General features: G+C 42.4%; 1 protein-coding gene across 2 annotated transcripts; it reads right to left on the minus strand.

Moving 5' to 3' along the window:
- Nucleotides 1–5867: 5867 nt before the first annotated feature.
- LOC125751118 (protein cornichon homolog 2-like) lies at nt 5868–16137 on the minus strand. 2 transcript variants are annotated; one of them, XM_049029677.1, is made up of 7 exons: nt 13768–16137; nt 12735–12932; nt 9853–9921; nt 9166–9213; nt 7594–7706; nt 6792–6935; nt 5868–6055 (listed from the first exon to the last, which is right to left on the minus strand). In XM_049029677.1, exons 2-7 carry the CDS (start codon nt 12813–12815, stop codon nt 6028–6030), a joined length of 483 nt encoding a protein of 160 aa, XP_048885634.1. In that variant the 5' UTR covers nt 12816–12932; nt 13768–16137; the 3' UTR covers nt 5868–6027. The 2 variants fall into 2 exon arrangements, with proteins under 2 accessions (XP_048885634.1, XP_048885635.1); XM_049029678.1 differs by having other exon boundaries at nt 12735–13263.
- Between the last annotated feature and the right edge of the window lie 4105 nt (nt 16138–20242).

The raw sequence follows: 20242 nt of genomic DNA on the forward strand, positions 1-20242 counted from the left end.
TTTAAAAATACAATTTAATGATTCATTTGTATTTAAAATTACTCTGGACAAAATATTTTAAAATTACAGTGAAAAAATACTACTGAGTATATTTGGATGATATTACGATTTGAAAGAGTGTTCAATGAATAGGAGCCTAACATGCTCTGGTTACCATGGTGACCATAAAGAATGACAGAATCTCTCTCTCTCTCTTTCTCCCTCTCTCTTTTGCTTTTGCCACCAAAATTCTAAGATTTCTCCACTGGTGTTGCCATAGTTTCAGCAATGCTGCAGAGAACAAGCAGCATCCTAAAGCTGTTTGAACGAGGAAAAAAAATTAACAACATTTGAAAAGTGCAAGGTCAACACTTAAATGTTCCAATTGCGTGAGCATGTAGTTGAAATATTTACTGTCTTGTTTGCTCCAGAGTTTATGAGAATTGATCTTTGCTACTTATTCAGTCATTGCATGGATTATGTTTTCAGTGTGCTGGTGGATTAATCCTTTTGGGCAAATATTGGAGCACTCTGGCAGACCTCACTGAGGGGCTGGTTCTGAGCACACACTATACCCCTCTATATCACACTCTGTATTGCATTGTCTTTTCTAACCTCTAAAGGATTTCCTATTCCAGTTCATTGGACCTCCGCCTGGGTCACATGTGTGTGGAGTTTGCATGTTCTTCCCATGTCGTCGTGGGGTTTCCTCCGGGTACTCCGGTTTCCCCCCACAGTCCAAAAACATGCTGAGGCTAATTGGAGTTGCTAAAATTGCCCGTAGGTGTGCGTGTGAGAGTGAATGGTGTGTGAGTGTGCCCTGCGATGGGCTGGCCCCCCATCCTGGGTTGTTTCCTGCCTCGTGCCCATTGCTTCTGGGATAGGCTCCGGACCCCCCGTGACCCAGTAGGATAAGCAGTTAGGAAAATGGATGGATGGATTCACTGGACTTACCTGGGTTACAGGAATCACTTATTTTGAATGTAAACTCTTTTAAAGCATATTTACGATAAAAAACCCTGACCTTTTCATTGACACATTTGTCTGCTGTACATGCAGCTGTAAGTCTGAGATACACAAGTAATAATGGTTTATTAATTTACCATTATAGGAATTTTGGAACACCTTTTTACCTTATTCTGTAAGTGTTGAGGAATGTCACCTTTTTAAACTGGGGAATAACAGAGCACGAGTTCAGCTTCTAGATATGTGATATTTTTCAATGTTGCCTTTTGTTAAATAGAGTGTAATTTAGTGCTGATTAAATCAATGCCATGTGTGTTAGCCTTGGCAGTCAGTTTTGATGCTGTAGGTATCTGATACGACGGGCGTCCTGTCCAGGGTATCTTTGCCCCTATGCTTACATTAATGCTGTTCTAGATGGATGGATGGATGGATATTCAGATTCAGGTCAGGTTTAGGTCATTTATATTCATGCTTTATATATTGAACGTCCATGTAAAAGAACATTTACAATCATTTGAAAAAGCTGCAGGATTCATCTGATATAAGGTCATTGCTTGACTTCATTGATTACATTTGTAGAAAATGCTTTTCATATTTTGGAATGACAAATATTATTCTTTCTGCATTCAATCACATGGCATCAAATGATGCCTTATATGAGTTATTGAATAGTGTTTTGCAATTGGAATTGGCCATTGACCAATGATTTGCTCTTTATATTGTATGTCTTACCAAATTATGTGTATGTCAATTGGCCCAATTAACCTATATTACACTGCAGCTACTATATATTAAGATGACATAGGTTTTGTGCTTTCAGATGCACAATATTGCTTTTCTAGGACATTTCTCTCCCATTTGTTGAGTGCTGTGATGGTCTGGCCCCCCGTCCTGGGTTGTTCCCTGCCTCGTGCCTATAGCTTCCAGGATAGGCTAACTGGGCTGGGATTGGTGACTGGGCTGATACCTGGCAGATGAAATTTAACGTAGATAAATGTAAGGTAATCCATGCAGGGAGCAGAAATATAAAGTACCGATATTTTATGGGTTCCACTGAAATAAAGGTAGCTGATTACGAGAAAGATCTTGGTATGTATGTTGATGCTTCCATGTCCCACTCTTGCCAGTGTGGGGAAGCAATGAAAAAGGCCAATAGGATGTTGGGTTACATCTCTAGGTGTGTGGAGTTTAAGTCAAGGGATGTGATGCTACGATTATATAATTCCTTGTTAAGACCCCATCTAGAATATTGGTCACCATACCTTAAAAAGGACATTGCTGCCTTGGAAAAGGTGCAACATAGGGCTACGAGAATGATTCCAGGTCTTGGAGGAATGTCTTATGAGGAGAGGTTAGCTGAGCTCCCTCTGTTTAGCCTCAAGCAAAGGAGACTAAGGGGGGACATGATCCAGGTGTATAAGATTTTAACAGGTCTGGATGCTGTTCAGCTAAATGGCTGCTTCAATATTAGTTTAAATACTAGAACTCATGGCCATAGGTGGAAATTAGCGGGAGAACAATTTAAAATGGATTTGAGAAAGCACTTCTACACACAGCGTGCAAGTGTAGTGCAAGCTAATACCCTGGGTTTTTTAAATCAGAGCTAGATAAGATTTTAACAACTCTGAGCTATTAGTTAAGTTCTCCCCAAATGAGCTTGATGGGCCAAATGGCCTCCTCTCGTTTGTAAATTTCTTATGTTCTTATGTTACTCCACAGCTCAGCAGAAACCCGGAAGGAAATTCCTGGAAACAATAATGTCACCCAGAGTCGGTGTTGATGTCATTATTGTGTCACTGTTGATTTTAGGTTCCAGAGCTGCTTTTGATTTGTCTATTTTTTCACAATCACGGTTTTTTTGAAATTTGAAATCACGGAAATTTTTTGGTGGGATGTGTGTGTGTTTTTTATTAAATGAGTGATAGAGTGGGGGCCTCTGAACTGGGTTCATGTCCCTGAGCATTAAGACACAAACACAGAGCCTGTTTGTGGGGTGGGGGCTATTAATCCCATGCCCCCATATTAATCACACCATCGCATCATCATCGTCATTTTTAAAGTACACACACAACATATTGAGACACTGCAGCCCAGAGTTGCCTATTTGCTATTTTATTATAATATCAAGGCTTATGAATGACTTCTGTATACATTACAGTGGTTCCTATTGCGTTACAATATCCTATCAGTTCAAAATACAAACTGATAACAACAACAGTAGCATATAGTGACTTGTATTATTTGATAGAAAAGACCGTTACAAAGAGTCTTCTACTTTAGCAAAGTGACATGAGGTTCTGCGCCCCCCCCCCCCCCACCTTTTGTGCTTCTCTGATTGTCCTTGACTGACGTGCGTTGTCCAGGAATGCACAACAAAGTACAGTCATACACAAGTGGCCCACGATGTTAATAGAAAACATTTGGTTCGTGCCTAAAACACTAGAAAGATTCAAGAAACGTTACCATGGTTTCTGCTAACGGAAAAAAAAGGAAACTGGCACCATTATACTAACAATCTGAACGTCTCCCCTTCTGCCCATTCTGTGCATTAAGCAGTGAATGCTTTGATAAGCTTTATTAAAAAAAATGAAAAATACCTTGAACGTACTTTCAGTCATACATTCGGCTGCATTACACTAAAATATTTAATTGTTACACGTATGTCATCTATTCTGTCATCAATTATAACTATAAGCACAGTCTAAGTGTTATTGAAACGGAATAGTATCTTGAGTGTTACTAAACTTGACTGTAGAGGCAACCTCTTTGCACGTGAATTGTTTAATTTGCCTCCTGAAATGTAAATGACACGCCTCTTAATCCCGTTAATACATTTTCCGCGCCACCATTGGAATAACCCTCGGGACTCTGAACACTTCATCTGAAATATCTACACAGAGAACAGCCGCGTTTCTGATTTTGAAGCGTAGCAAGGCCGTCATCGTCTTCTGGCAAACAAACGATTTTCATTTCATCATCCTAGCAGGAGGGCTCTTCCTCCCAGCTTTGGAATAGCGTCAAAGATGAAATTGGAATAGTATTAAAAGCGGACATCTGGGACTGAGAAAGGTCAGGAGGGGCTGTTTCTATGCAGCCCACCATCTTAACGGCGTAACTGCTGTCTGGACGAGCAGCTCCCATACAGAGACGACCTGCCATTCTGTCACAGCCTGGCCTGCTGCCCGTGAAGAAGCAGTGCCTCGTCTGCTTCACTGTGGACGGAAGGCCAAGGCACACACCACCATGGTAAACACTGTGTACAGACTTATGGATACTCTCACAAAATCACACAGTCTACTCATCTGTTTTCGATAGTACATTAACGACTGTGTAACTGTTATTTACAACATGTGATCTAAATTGCTTGAGAATAGTAAAACAGTGATTGTTAAACTGCTAACATCTGTACATAATCTAAAAGTGAAGTAGAAAGCCATAGAACTGTATTTTTATGCTGTGAATTAATTAAGTATCATTTCTTGTAATATCACTATGGTGCATGTTCAGTTCTCTAAAAATTGCAGTTGTGCGAGATGTTCACTGTGTCAACTAATTATTGAGTAAGGCATGAAAAACTAAACAAAGCCAATGAGCTACAAGTGTATATATCACGCTGTGCAAAATGAACCAGTCTGGAAGGCTCTGCTAGCCCGTGACAGCTGCACCTGCAAAGACGATCGCCAAGCCTCACTTCCAGATGGCTGTTATTGTCTTGCTTTGTCATCGTGTTTCAGAGATTCAGTCTGCATGGCTTTTTAAATAGGTCAGTTAAAAGTTCATTGGTGTGGGCCTTGGAAATTTCGTCCGGTTCTGGTTTCAGAGTTTGGCCCCACTATAGGTTTCCTTAGAATCCGGTATTTTCCACAGTAAAGAAGTGATAGCCCGTTCCCATCGCATGGCTTATACATTCAAGTCGGCAGGAGGCGACAGTGCAGTTCGGAACAAGCGTACTGCACCGTCCTGTCCTCTATATGTCCGCACGGCTGCACACCACCCTACATTCCTGTGAGGAGTACTGTAAGTCACTGGATGCAGAGCTGCCCACTGTAAACATCGCCCAGAGGTATCAGGAACACCAGTTAGCAAAGAGGTCCTGGCAATAGGTGGGATTTCCCTCCCATTCCAAGAAGCACTTGATGGAGTGAGGAGAACGTAAGTACTGGTACAAAGTGGTGATGAGGACCTGAGTGGACAATGACTAGTGGTTATGCCCTCACCCCCATCCCCCCCCCAAACCCCACCACTCACCACCCCTCACTCCATGGGAGGCCCCAGGGTCCGCTGGGCCAATCCGCAGCACAATTATTAGATTTGTCTTGCCCATTGAAAACGCGATGTGTGTGAAAGCTGTTAGGATTTCTGGAACAGGACGGTGCCTAATGTAATTTTCATCCACTGAAGGCTCAACGCATTTAGAGAATTAGAAAACATTTTTTAGTGTACAGAAGAGGCTGCTGAACAAAGCAGCGATGCTTATTAATGCATTAATTAGAATGTTATCATTCTGTATCGCTGGATTCATCCCAAAGCCACTTCAATGTTTTTCCTCGTGTTCTCTGGTGTCCTGGGAATTTGAGAGGCCGAATTTCCACCGTCGTCAGTCTGAGCCGCCAGCCCCGGCTGTCGCCGCCATCTGTCGTCAGTGCGGAGGAACGTGGATGTGCTTTCCCAGTTATTGTTTGCTTTGATTATTCTCGCTGCCGTTTTACACCGGTGGCCTGTTATCTGGCCTCGCTTTGCGCTGGCTGCTTTCCTCGATCGCTTTCCACAATCCTGACTCAAACTCTGGGATCTTCCTCTCCTTCCTCTCCACATCATGGCCTCCTCCCTGCTTTCAGTTTTCACAGTGGCGACGTCTCTGTGCTTGGAAAAGTTCCGCCTGCATTTATTTGTTCGGCCCTCGTCAGAAATGTGCCCCCCCCCCCCCCCCCCGGCTGTTTTGCTTGGTAAACACTCTCCCCGCCCAGCGGCCGAGGAGAGGAGAGTGAGCTACGTGGCGTCCTGGGATGGAGTGATGAGGTGTAGTGGAAAGGAGAGCAATGGGTAAGACGCTCTCTGGATCGCCGCCTTTGTCTTCCCAGGTTAGAAGCTCACCAAGGTGTATACCATGCTGAAAGAAAATCACACATAGACAGAAGGAGACAGGAAATCGTATTAGAAAATTAGCACAATAGTTATGTATTTGCTCTATGTGGTTCATATTATCTTTGAAAACAGTAGCATGTTTACCTGAACTATTTAAATGATATTTTCTTGTTATATTTCCTATGTCTTGGTCTCCTAGACCAATACTATATCTATGTTATTGGGCACATGGTAATAATCCTGCTCAATATTATTTTTCTCTGAGAATAAATAACCATCTTTTGGGAGTATAACTGTGGCAGGAACTTCTTCCATTTACTTCTGATTTCCCATATTTCCCACGCACATATGACAGCACTGGCTGTGCGAACCTTGTTTATTTAACTTGTGTATTTTTATTTGCTAATCTAACAGTGGTAGCAGTGTGTCTTTGCCGAACTATGGATGAATCCATGCCATATTTCCCAAAAAAATGCTCTAATTATGCTTCTGTATTAAATGTTATAAACCATATTTAGAGCTTTAAGGTCCAGCATTTTCTGATGGGATACTATATGAATGGGATCCACATTGATATATAAGTACATCAGCAAATACACTAAGGTAAAATTACACCTACAGGAAGTGTTATGACATCACATTTTAAACCCATAGGCATTAATATGGAGCTGGTTCCCCCTTTCTTACATATATTGTAAGTTCATAATAATGAGTGAAGCACAGTGAAGATAGTGTTGATAATACCACAGGCTCCCACTGACCTGTACAGGTAATAGAAGAAGGAGAGCAGGTAGAATCCCAACTTGCACCAGGACTCCTTCTGGCAGTAATTCAGGATGTCTGCATTCATGATGCTCACTGGGTCGTACATGACCTCTGAGCCATCAGCGGGCCGGTGGAAATACCTACGGCAGGGCAGGGACAGGGTCAGCATAATGCATCTCAGATGGGTGCGTCAGCCATCATCATCATCATCAACATCATCATCAACATCATTGTCAACAGCATCATCATCAGCATCATCATCAACAACAGCATTATCACCATCATTGTCAACTGCATCATCAGCATCATCATCAACAACAGCATCATCACCATCATTGGCAACAGCTTCCTCATCAGCATCATCATCAACAGCAGCGAGATTCATCATCATCATCAATAACAGCATCCTCATCAACAACAGCACCAATAATAACATCATCATCATCATTTTGTATTTTCTGTTGCACTGGTATTTATGTTTATAAATGTAAATTGATATTTACTGATTTATCTATAAATGAAAGACATTTATATTTTTTTTCACAGATCCAGTTTGCTCCAGTCTTGATGTTTGCACATTCTTTCCATTTCCTCTGTGGACTCCTGTTTCCTCAAACATTTCCCATAATGCACACCTGCATGGTCGAGAGGGCATGAACTGACATCCCACACAGGGTTTACCCAATCAGGATAAGCAGTGAGGAGGCAGCTGGATGTCGTGTAACAAAAATGTTACAGTCAGTTGATTGCACTGGCGTGTGGTGCTGAGTGCAGTGTGTATTCTGCAGGACAGAGTACCTCCACAGGTGGTAGAAAAGCAGGGGGATGTTGAGGCCCAGGGTCACCCACTCTGCTGCACACATGAACATCAGGCAGAAGAGCCCATGGATGCAGTACTCAGGGACCACCAGCTACAGGCAAAACGTTACTGTTATGCCACCTGCAATGTGAGGACTACACAGAGCACTGTGCAAAGGCCGTATGCAGTCAAAAAAAATGATGTTTAAATCGTCTCCATTTTGACGTAAATCTATGATATAATGTCTGTCAAGTTATGTCAGCTTGCATCTAGGGAGTTTTTTCCTTGCCACCGTTGCCCCTGGCTTGCTCACTGGGGGCTTTGGCAGGGATAATGAGAAGCGCTTAGAGACAATGTAATGCTGTGAAAATGCGCTATACAAATACAATTGAATTGAAGTGAATTGTACAGCCATAACAAAACCTCTCCTTCAGTCAGCCCAGTATTTGCAGAAACCATCCAAAAGACCAATTTATTCTTTCACTTGATCACTACCCCACCTTGTTGGGCTAAACAAAACCTCATCAAATTATTTAACTAATTAAGTTACTTAATTAATTGAGCCAGTGGTGAAATTTAATGAATTCGTGGAATGACTGAGGTGCCCCTGAGGAGAGGCTTGGGAACTGAAGCGGTGTTCATTTCGCCATCCAGCAAGATATCAGTAAATATTTGGAGAACTGAATCAATTTTGTTAATTTTTTTAGTGTAGTACTGTTCATTTCCATATCTTCTAATTTTAAATAGTTTTTTTCTGAGCAAATGGACACTTGCTACCGAGATAAATAGCCCTAAACATTTTCTTTGACTGCACAAGACTTTTGCACAGTACTGACCATACACAAAGAAGCACCACACATACAAAGGTCACTTGATTACGTTCATGTATGTCCCATACAGGCAGGTTAATATCATACAGCCACTGTCAGACACACTGCCTTTCCGGCACATTAAAGAATGTTCAGACACAGAACACCATGCGATAATTTTGTAAAATACAAAAAAAAAACATTTAAAGACCAGACCTTTGACTGGGCACAGATGTAATATTTCTCTTTCTCTCTCTCTCTCTCCCCCCCCCCCCCCCATAGTCTGATTATTTCTCTTCCACTTTGTCTCTCACCCTCCGCCACTTAGCTGTAAGTGGCCTCAGTCTGTTGCCAAAGCAGCCCCAGTGTATACAACAGAAAGACTACAGATGGGCCATTCACTGTGATTATTGTTGGGTTGTAGCGCTTTTACTGCACTGCAAAAACCCGCAGCCAGACCCAAAAACCACGGGACTGGGGAAGAATCGGCTCCTTTCGGAGGCCGAACACAGGTGCAGAAGGAATGTGAATCAATCTGTCACAGCTCTCAAAATAGATTCTGATAGAAGGCCAGTCAGACCTTCACCCCTCCCCCCAGCTCCTGCAGGTTGCTGGGTAAGCTCCTCATACCTGAAATCTATTGGTTTCTTGTTACACAACTCCCCTCCCCACACACACACACACACACACACACACACATACACACATTGTGTTCTCACACAGGTAAGCAATGCGATCCAAACAAACAAAAGAATAACTTACAGTTCGTAGCAGGTTACAGATTCGTTCAACATTCTTTATCCTTTCCCTCTAAATAAAGAAGCAAAGGATAAGCTAAGAGTTTTGAGAACTAAACAGTACTTAATGATCACATCTCTTCAGTAGATATTGTTAATGTTATCCAGTCATTTAGCATGTAAAATTCTCTTTTTTATGGTAATCATTATAAAAGCATTCTATTAAATGAACTCTATGAGACAATAGTATATTTAAAGAAGGAGTATTTTCAGTACAACTGTCATATTAGTTAGTGGCTAGATAAAACAACTACGGTTGAAAAACAAATTGTAACTAATTAGATTTTTTTTTTTTAAAGTAACATAAAAATGCATCGCCATAATCTTTGTAATAAAGTTTCAATAATAATTTTGAATCCTGTATGCTAATGAATGTCAGCTCTGATTCTGATAGTTTGCGGTGAATACCTTGTATCACTCCATGTAGCTTTGAATTAATTTGCCTCGGGCTAAATAATAACAGATGCTACTGATTTAGATGTGACATCTATTTATAGCTTCAAAACCCGTGCCCACGGGTACACCTGTGCTAATGAAATGTAACTTATGTTCCAATAATCTGATTTCCAGTGATTTGGTTGGCGCGCGCCCTTCAAGCAGACAATACAGAACAGTGCTAATGAGGACCGGGGTGAAAGGACAATAGCCTTACTGCTCTGGTGGGGTTGCTCTGGTCGATGGGATTCTTGAAGTCTTGCCGGAGATCGTCAAAGGCAATAATCTACAGAAAGAGAAGGAGCAGCCCTGCAGTTCACTGATACAAGGAATTAATCAAACGGTTCACCCTATGTGAAGTAGGTAGCGCGAAGGCAGGCAGGCATGCCAACCCCCTTGGGGGTTAAGCTAATTCCATTACTACAAAGTCATATATTTCCAGAATGATAATGCAGAAGGGCTGGTGTATCACGGTTAATATCTTCCTGACAGTGTGCAGCTTTTGTTTTTCTCACTTAGGTAAAATTGTGGATGACTAATGTTTTTCACTTCTAACACTGCATTGTTCTGATGCTGCCTGTCCTGGATTTAAGACGACGACAGTTTTGTGCTGATTTAATCAGCCAGTTCTGCTCTTTGCCGCAATCACATGCCAGGGCACCACTGGCACGGAGACACCAAAGAACGTCCCTCTGGAAGTCTCCTGTTAGGAAGCACCGCCCCACGGTCTCGCATTGCTCATGACCGGCTGTCAGAGCGGTGCTAATGCTACCACCATCTTTGCCCTGGCAGTTATTCTGGCGAAGAATCCTTACTTGACTTTTGTGTACATTTGTTTATCTCACTTAGTACCACCATAATTAAAAGTTTCGTCTGTTTTCAGAGTGCCATAATGATTGAAATCCATTTCTTTAAGAAAAAAAGCAATAAATAACTTATAAATGACAGCACAATGGTGAAATATGGCCACTCCAAGAAGAGAAGGATTGGATGGATCTCATGCAATACACGACTTTTTCATTCCATAAATAGCAAATCTCCCCACAGGTTTCTGAAATTCGGTTTCACAGGGCTACGCGTTATTACAAATCTGTCCATTTCTTTTACATGCTCCTCTTTCACTCGCATCACTTTACTGTGTACTTCTGCTCTCTTTCTCCATCACTCTCATGGTGTAAACAGATGCGGTTGCCATAGTGACCAGAGGAGCACATAAGCAGGCGCCATGGTAACTATGAAGCGATCACGCAGTCCTACTGCACAAGAGCTTCACAGTGGAGGAACCATTATGTTTATCTCTTGATTAGGCTGAGTTATCATGTTCACACAAACTCATGGTGCCTAATAATGACTGTGCAGATATTCCTGCATTGTTCAGCTGCTTGCAGAAAGTATTCTGTGAGTTATTAGCTTGCAAACTGTGACTATTTCCATGCAGGGGTATCTTTTTAAGAGCACACAAGCTTCATGCATGCTATTTATGCTTAAAAAAACACAGAAAAATTGTCTGATGTTCCAAGACCTTACAGCGTCAATGGAGTCTGAGTCATTAAAAGCCATTAATATAGTTTAAAACCTATTCCAGTATAAGGAATGTGCAGCTGCCTAAGGCAGTCACCTTATGTTTGTGTTGAATATCAATCAATGAATTGATTATACTAATCATATAGTCCCATACAAGTCCTAAGTCTTACTTTCATTATCGTTGGGTAAAATACATTGACAAAACCACCCACTTCATCATTGCTCATATGCTGATGATGTGAACTTAGATTTGCAGCCTGTCTGCTTCACTTTGCCAAGACCCCGTCTTAAAATGCCTTGAAACCTCTTTATGCTTCACTGACACACAGCATTGCGTCAGTCCGTCACCATGGCGCTTATTAAATTCCATTACTCATTTTGTTATTAATTTCTTTGCACCCTGCTGCCATTTCACTGAGGGAGCTCTCTTGTTTTACGAGGTGATTTTAGTCTGCTATTAAAGAGCATAGGTAACAGTTTAGTCGGGGCACAAATAACATAGTATTATACTATTACTTAAGTATTAATTAACCACAAACTAAGTCTTAGTTACATACTGATCTTGTGATAATTTATCATTAATGAATAACGATGCATGCTGTATCTCAAGTGGTTACTATATTTGTTACTATATCTGTTATTTCTGTAAACCTTTGTGAATCACCGAAGGAACTACTGAAGAAAAAAATCCATGAATGACAAGTGAAATACTGATCTCATGTTTGTTCATCATTAATGAATCGTGACACATCTTTTATCTCAAGTAGCGACTATATTTGTTCATGATTTACACTTCAGTAGTAACTGAATTTATTGCTAAGTATTTGTGACCCATCAATACAGTATTACCACAGCAGAAATTGTACTTCTGAAATGCCTGAGTTTCTGGTTTTAAGTGTCTCACCATGTTCATCGTCCTGGCATTAGGACCGATGCTCAAAGAATAGAAAGTGGCCAGGAGATGCTTCACATTGTGTTCAAGACGCTGTTACATCCTCTTCCACAACTGACCTCGGGACCTTTTTACTCGCCATCACTTTCTCCCCATGCAATCAGTATAACACACTTGTACCGGAACATTCACTGAAAGCTGAGCCTAGCTGCGCTTAATCCTAGTTGACTCCTTGACAGTATGCATGTTGTAATTTGCTATTTGCCTCAGTTGTATGCTGCTTTGGACAAAAGTATCTGCTTAAAAATGGAAATGAATTTTTTTTTGTGCTTTTCATGGTAATACAATAGATAAAACATGTAATGACTTCAAGCTTTATCATTTTTAGACCCTTTTCTGTATTTATACATTTATACATATCTTTAGGAATCTTTAGACACCTGGTCAATATCTTAGTGAAATACCCAGTTGGAAATGTGTGATTTTCTCTCCACACAATCAAACGAAAGTCTCATTTAAATAACAACTTTAAACACCTGCCAAACGAGGTTATGGCTCTCCACAAAGGGAGAGCGTGTAAAGGTATACGTACCTGTGGGTGCATACGTGTACGTGTACGTACGCGTGCAGGTAAGTACACCCGCGTGCATGCGGGTCGGGGGCCGAACGAGAGCAGCACTCACGTGCCAGATGACGATGAAGATGAGAGCAGCGCAGAGCACCAGCGTGAGCATGTAGCAGAAAGCGGCGAAGGTGAACGCCATGGCAACGCGCTGCCGCTCCCCCGGGCGGCGGTGTTGCTCTCGCCCCCCCCGGCGCGCCTCCTCCCTCCGCTCGCTTTATGCTCTTCCTTGCGTTTCTGTCTCTTTACCACTCCTCGACTTGCAGAAGGACAAAGAGAAACGAAAGAGTAGTGATGGGTTCTCGTCCTTTCGCGGCTGTCTGCGTCTTCCTCTTGACGCCCGTTCCTTCGCAAACGCGTGTGGCGGCTGTCTGTCTGGCTTTTTCACCCGCCGTGTCACGCACTTCGTCGCTTTTCAGAGTGTTTATATGAGGATGCTCTTCTTGTTTGCTTTTCTTTTTTATCGCCTTTTCTCGCCTTTCCGTTCTCAACTTTCTCCGTCTCTACGCATCACAGTCACTTCGTCTCACTCCGCATTTCCCCCGCTCGGGTTATCATTTGGTAAAGTTGCGTTTCTTTCTCATAAACAGCTAAATAAGAGTGATAGGCAAAACTGATTTTTGGCATAAAATTATGCGTTTCAATATATTAAATAAAAATTGCAGAAACTTTGTGTTTGACTGAATGAAAATTTTCACCATTAAAGTCGCCTGTCAGAACACAGATTATGATTAAAAGTAAAATAAAATTAAAAAATCAGGAAAATTATTGCTAAACAATGGTGCTGCATTATTATAGCACAGATCCATAAGGAAAATCAATAGTAATCACATGAGTAATATTCATTCATAATTATTTTAGACACGCCATTAGCTTGAAATCACTTTTTCATTATTCTGGGAGTTTAAAGATTTTTCACTTTTGTTATACATAGCTGCAGATACAATAATAATAACAAGAATAATAATATGTTAATGCTTTACAATGTCAAATAACTTATTGGCTAATACCTACATTGTTTCACAGCTCTGCGTGAGATGAAGCTAACAATATATGATTATTGTATTACAGAGTTAATGTTAATATAAATGTACCTGTATCTTTGCCAGGCTAAGCCAGTGAAGCGCTTTACACTCTCTTCAAATAGCATTTAACACCATCCAGAACATTTCTCCTCTTCTTTTTTTCTCTCTCTCCCCCTCTCACTTTCTCTCCTGCAGTCGCTTCCATCCACTGCCTGATCTGTCACTTTTGTAAACACGGTGTAAACGACGGATGAAGACGGGAGGAAGGGACCATATGCTTTGGAGGAAAATGAATTCCTGTTTTTGTTCTGACTGTGGTTTCCTGACAGATATATTGAACCCTACGTCTCTTTTTTTAAAAAACGGCATCTGAAAATTAACACATTGAAGGAGTTCCCCTTCAGTCTTCCTGATTCTCATCCTACTTCGAACTTCTCGCTTTCATGCTGTGGTCTCTTCTTCCTCAGGAAACTGCAGTTTGATAAGACAGACCTGGAAATGTCCTCCTCTCCCTCTATCTCCTTCCGTCTCCGTCTCCCGTTGTGGACTCAGACGTCCCTCTCGTCCTCCATGTAGTATCCACGCACATTCAAAAGTCTCTGTCTTTCTGACACACTCCTGCTTTCTTTTATCCGCTCGTTGTATTCTGGCGTTCTCCGGAGTAGGGTGGGGGGCGATGAGGGGTGGGGGGGACCTGGGATCTCCAAGGCTGGTCCTCTCGCTTTTTTCTTGGACTTCCTCGCTAGTCTCTCTCCCCACTGCCTCTCTTCACTCTGTCACTCATACCATCTCCCTCTGCTGCTATTCCACCGTCTTTTGAAGGCAGATGAAAGGCTACTGGAATGACTGCTCTCTCTCTCTCCCCCTCCCTCTGTCGGTGTGCCAGTCTGCTCGTTGTGGGTGCATGTGTGTGTGTGTGCGTCTCCCCCAGCCTCCCTCGCAGCACCCCCTCTTTCCTTTTAGAGTGTTTTGTTCACCATTTTGTTTTGAATCAGTCCTCTTCGTCTTGTCATAACTCTTCTCCTTTTCTCTCTAGAATTCACTTCCTCGCTGTCTCATCATTGCCCTGATTCCCTCTGTCTTTAGTGGCTGTCCAGGCCGCCTCCTCTGCGTTAATTCTCTATTTTCCTCTCTGTTTATCACCGCTTTCTTTCCTCTGACAAGCTCCAACATTTTCGCCCCGAAACCAGGCATAAATACAGGGTACGTCAGAAGTTGAAGCGCGGAATGAAAATGCTTGTTTTGAGGACTTGACAGTCTTGCCTTCATCCGCGTTGTTCTTCTCTGCCTGCCTGGCTCATCACGGGGGCCGTTTACCAGACAAACCACAGATGTTTCACATTCGTTGTTGCATGCAGGGTGTCATTTATCCAGCCACTTGCGCCTGTATCATGGTACAATTAATACCGAGAGGAAAACCTGCCCATCCATTTTCTGTGGCTACTTATCAGTAACGAGTGATGGGACAAATGCAGGATTTGAGGCGTCACAGAGAACCTGAACACAAACGGTTCAGATCTGAGGTTTCATTCAAACTGCATCAGGAAACAACACACACAGACACACACACACAGCAACAACATTCAGACTCAGACCAGACAGGCCAAGCCTGAACCAGCAATCATGGGGAACCGGGGCAATGATGCCTCCCTGAAATGGCGACCTCAAATCTAATGAAAACAGCAAGGAAAATGCTCTTAAGTCACATTTAATTTTCTTACATATTACTGACGAGCACTCTAAAACTCACTTAGATCTCCTTTCTAGTTTAATTCACTAATGATTTTTTTTTTCTTCATTAAGCACTGAGTATAACAGCAATTGCACGCATGCACACACAACTGTGATTTAAATCAGCAGGATGAAAAAGACAGTCATCCTGAATGTCAAATACTGGACCCCACAAGCACCCCAAACCCTTCCACACAGTACAACTCCTCATTGATACCATGGGTCATCTTTACTTCAAATGTTACTCATTTCCTAATTAAGTCAACATGTACCTTCTCGCAGTCAGGCTCATTGTAATGACCTTTAAAATGAAGATCTTCTGGAGGGGGATGAATGCAATTTTTAAAAGCGTCACATCAGCAGGGACTCCTTTGATGGTGCCCAGGAGAACAGCTGAAGGTTATTAAGAGAAAGGTAGCAAACGACCGTTTTGTGAAACGTGGCATCGTGGCAAACCCAGAACGCATGTAATTGCTGTTCTTTCTGAGAAAGCAATAAGGGGCACGTATGTGGCTGCATGTTTGATCATCATTCATAGCTGCAGAGTGCCCCCTGGTGGGCGTCAGCCTTTGCACGGCATTTAGGAAATTTACGATTCAGTAGCAGAATGTGCACACATACTTGTGCACACATATGAGCTCCTGGTATAGCAGTGAGGGAGTGGATTTCCCATTAGACTTGGAAAACTGGGCCAGGATTTTAAGTCCAGAATAAAATGCAGAGAGGAAGTACCTTCACTCTGGATGGATGGCAGTGGAGAATAGAACATGAACAGTTCTGTGGTATCTTGTAGGACTAGAACTGCTTGCTGATGTCACTCCACTGTGACCTCCAACGGCTGAAAGCAGTCCCTGTCAAAGCAAGATAGCCTTGCTTACTGATGTCCGCAGTTAAGTCAACAAGGCTAAGTCAACAAGTACTAATAATGGAATATCATTTTAATAAAACATATACAATCAGTTACATTAGGTCTGGATTGAATTGTTCTAATATATCATGAGCTCCAATTGATTTATCTATTACAAGTTTCAAATTGGTTACGCCTCTATATGGACAATATTCCGATGACAGCATAGTAGAACATGCATTAAAAGAAAGCCTTAACTTACGTTGTATGAGGTCTGACATAATGTTTTATAGAAGAACAAGCATTTGAATTACAATAAAAATAATTATATTTTTTGAGGATGACAGCTGTTAAGTGTGATTTTGCTTTCCGGCCGCCTGCTATCCAACTCTCTGTCACACACCTCAGCATTCCGAGAGAGAATGTCACAGGGCAGCTTGTCTTGAAACGCGACATTAATCTGCCACAAAGTCTTTCTTCTGCCATAGTACACATTTTTAATAACTACCCAGTGGTCAGGAGCAAGACAAGAGAACAGGAGGGCTGCAGAGAATACAGAGCATCACAGTTTCTTTGCCGATATGAGACCATTGCTCTGCTGGGATCTCCTCAGAGCCAAGAACGGAGCATCAGGATCGGTGGACCTGGGGTGGCCGTGCTGCATCTCACCTGCAATCTGGACTCTGCTCACCACCAGCAACAACCCTCCCCACCCACTAAGATTAGACAGTCACAGAGGAAGTTTATTAAACAGCTTTTGAAAAATACTGTATTTTTCTTACAGCTTTTGAGAAATACTGAATGCTTTCTGGATGCGGAAGGCGGCCCTATGAGAAAAAAACAAGGCACAAGGAATTGGGGTCGGTTTCGGACCATGGGGTAGAATTAGTTCCACTTTTCACTTCTAAAAAGGGTCAGTACTACTGCAGCTTACAAGAAAAGAGAAATTCAGACAGGAACAAGCACCTTTGGAATTGCTAACAGAGATTCCTGCCCCGTATCTCATTGGAGGCCAATAAACAGCAATTTCCAGCATTCAGAACGAGTGAAGTTTGCATACTGTTAATTAACCGGAACTGGAACAAATTAATTTATGCTGAGTCCTTAGGAAAGGTCTGCCTTTGGTCTCCGTTTTGTCAGTTTGAAATTGAAATAAGCAAGTCTGGCAAAGAAGCTTTTAAAACAGAGCCATCCAAATCCTCACAATTATTTACAAAGAGAAATTAAACCTAAAGTAGCAGACAACCGTGTCAAATGGAATAAACATTCAGGGAAAGGTGGTTTGAAAGAGAAAAAGATGTGGAGGTAAATACAGAGGGTGAGGGTGAGTGTGTGGGTGGAGATGGTGGCAGAAGATGCTTTAGTTATTGTGACCCATTGTTGAGGTACAGTCGCTATGTGTGATCCCAATTAAACAGCCACTTAATGACCTCGAGAAATGGATTAACTTAAACTGCACTTATAATTAGCAGAATCTGTCAGTGAATGAACCTGCTGTAACTGGAGGAGTAAGTTGCTGATGTCTTACGGAGATACAACATTGTCTATTATGAATGACATGAAGCTGCATGCAAACAGCCAATCAATTATGTTATACTATACTGCATATTACACATAATATAATAGGATGGGTTTAAATAACTTGTGCCATAAATTCTGGGGGGGGTGTTTTTCATATCAGCAGTTGTCCTTTAGCCTGTTCCAGTCCGTGTCTATTTGCTTTATGTGCTTTCCTTCCACCCTACTGAAACTCGGAGTTTGCTGTGTCTTGCAATAAAGCAATACAACACTGTAATTTTCACGTGCGTGCAAAAGCTTTTCTTACTGTGATTGCATTGATAAGGTGTGTCCTAATCTTGTCTCAATAAGAAGACCAAAGTCTACACCTTAATAAAAACTAATTGGCAGCACACATTCCGTGACCCTGATTAATAGTGGTCTTTGATGCTGCCATCTAGTGGGCACATCTTCCATAACAAGACACCGGCATACGTAACATACACTGGGATACTTCCAACATATACTGATTAGCCATAACATTAAACCCACTGACTAAGAGGTTAACCTCGTTACAAAGGCATCTGTCAGGGGGCCACTATATATTAGGTAAGTGAGCAGTTCGTTCTTGAAACTGGCGTGTTGGATGCTGGAAAAGAGGGCAAGTGTAAGGATCAGAGCGAATTTGACAAGGGCAAAATTGTGATGGCTGGTTGACTGGGTCAGAGCATCTCCCAAACAGCAGGTCCTATGGGGTGTTCCCAGTATGCAGTGGTCAGTACCTACTGTACCAAACTGGTCAAATGAAGGCCAACTGGTGACCTGTCAATGAGGTCATAGGTGCCCAAGGCTCATGTATGTGGGAAGCGAAAGCAAATTGGTCTGGTCCAGTCTCACAGGATAGCTACTGTAGCACAAATTGCTGAAAAAGCTGATACTGGCTATGATGGGAAGGAGTCCGAACACACAGGGCATCCCAGCTTGTGGTGCATGGGGCTGCGTAGCCGCAGACTGGTCAGAGTGGTCATGCTGATTCCTGTCCACTGCTGAATGGGTATGTGAGCATCAGAACTGGACCATGCAGCAATGGAAGGAGGTGGCCTGGTCTGATGAGTCACATTTTCTGTTACATCATGTGGTATTAGACAGGTAGTTTTAATGTTATGGCTGATTGCTGTATGTCCTTGAGCCAAATTAATAGCAGTTTTCTTCCCCTATTACTCTGTACATACCACCTCTGTTATTTCTCTTATTCTCATTGACTAATATTTCATAATAAAGTATTAAAAAGTAATAATGACGACTGCTTTACAATCCTCCCCACAGTACCTTTTTATATCACTGTCATCATGTCAACCGAGCCTTTATAAATTTTAAAATTATAGCCAGTGATTACCCCTGCTTTGCTGGAATATTATTTTTGTTATCTTACCATTGCAGGCACCTGTGGCACGAAATGAACAATAAAAAAGGTAATATTCTGATATTAAAAGAACAGTACAGAAACAGCAGAAAATTTGATTTTCAAGAAGTTTTTCAAAAGCAAAACTTTGTAACCGTGCACTACGTAAACACAACTCCTGGCTGTGTGAGTGTGTTAAAAAGCTGCGTTGGCAAAGATTCCTTTGATTAAAGAAATAATCCCTGCTCTAAAGCGGAGGTGTTTAGTGCTTGTCAGAGTGCTGCCATCACTGCGATGGCGGGGGCCTGTGTGTACTGGACATTGGCCCATGGGAGGGGCCCCAAGTCGGTTAAATATTGACTGGCAGGGTAATGATTAACCCATTTCCCTCCCCGTTGCTTTTAAACCAGACCCGCTTTCAGGCAGAGCACAGCCTGCCCCTCATCGACGGGCTGCTAACCAACCTATCCTCCTTCCCTGCTGCTCTCCTGCTCTCTGACCCTTCTCTTTCTTCCTTTTCCTTTCTTTCGCCTCTCTCCATCTGCCCCTTTTCCTCCCGTTGGTGTTCCCTCGCTCGCATCCTCCCGGCGAGGACCCCGCATCGTTCCCCCGTGGGTGAGTACGCTCCCGTGTGCTTCTAAGTGACGCTGCTCCAGTTTAGCTCATCGATAGCAGTGGGGGCAGCGTGTGGCTCTGTGGGCTAAGCCTGTGTGCCTGTAATCAGAAGGTCACCGGTTCAAACCCAGCCTCAGCAAATCCGTAGGACCTTCAGCAAGGCCCTTAACCCCCAGCTCCCTGGGTACCACAACAGGTGGCTGCCCTAAGCAGCAAGTTGAGGGAGGGATTGAGAAATTGGGAAGTTGAGGGATTTGGTGACACAAGGGGGACCTATACAGTTTGTCCTTGAGCCAAATTAATAGCAGATTTCTTCCTCCCACTACTCTGTAAATCAGTATCAATTATTATTTTTAAAAAGGAAAAGCATTGGGTGCTGCAACATGTACCGAGGGAGTCCGAGAATAAGGAGACGGACTGGAAGTGAAACCTGAGGAGTGACAGACACACCC

This window comes from Brienomyrus brachyistius, chromosome 10 (genome assembly GCF_023856365.1).
Source record: "Brienomyrus brachyistius isolate T26 chromosome 10, BBRACH_0.4, whole genome shotgun sequence".
NCBI lineage: Eukaryota > Metazoa > Chordata > Actinopteri > Osteoglossiformes > Mormyridae > Brienomyrus > Brienomyrus brachyistius.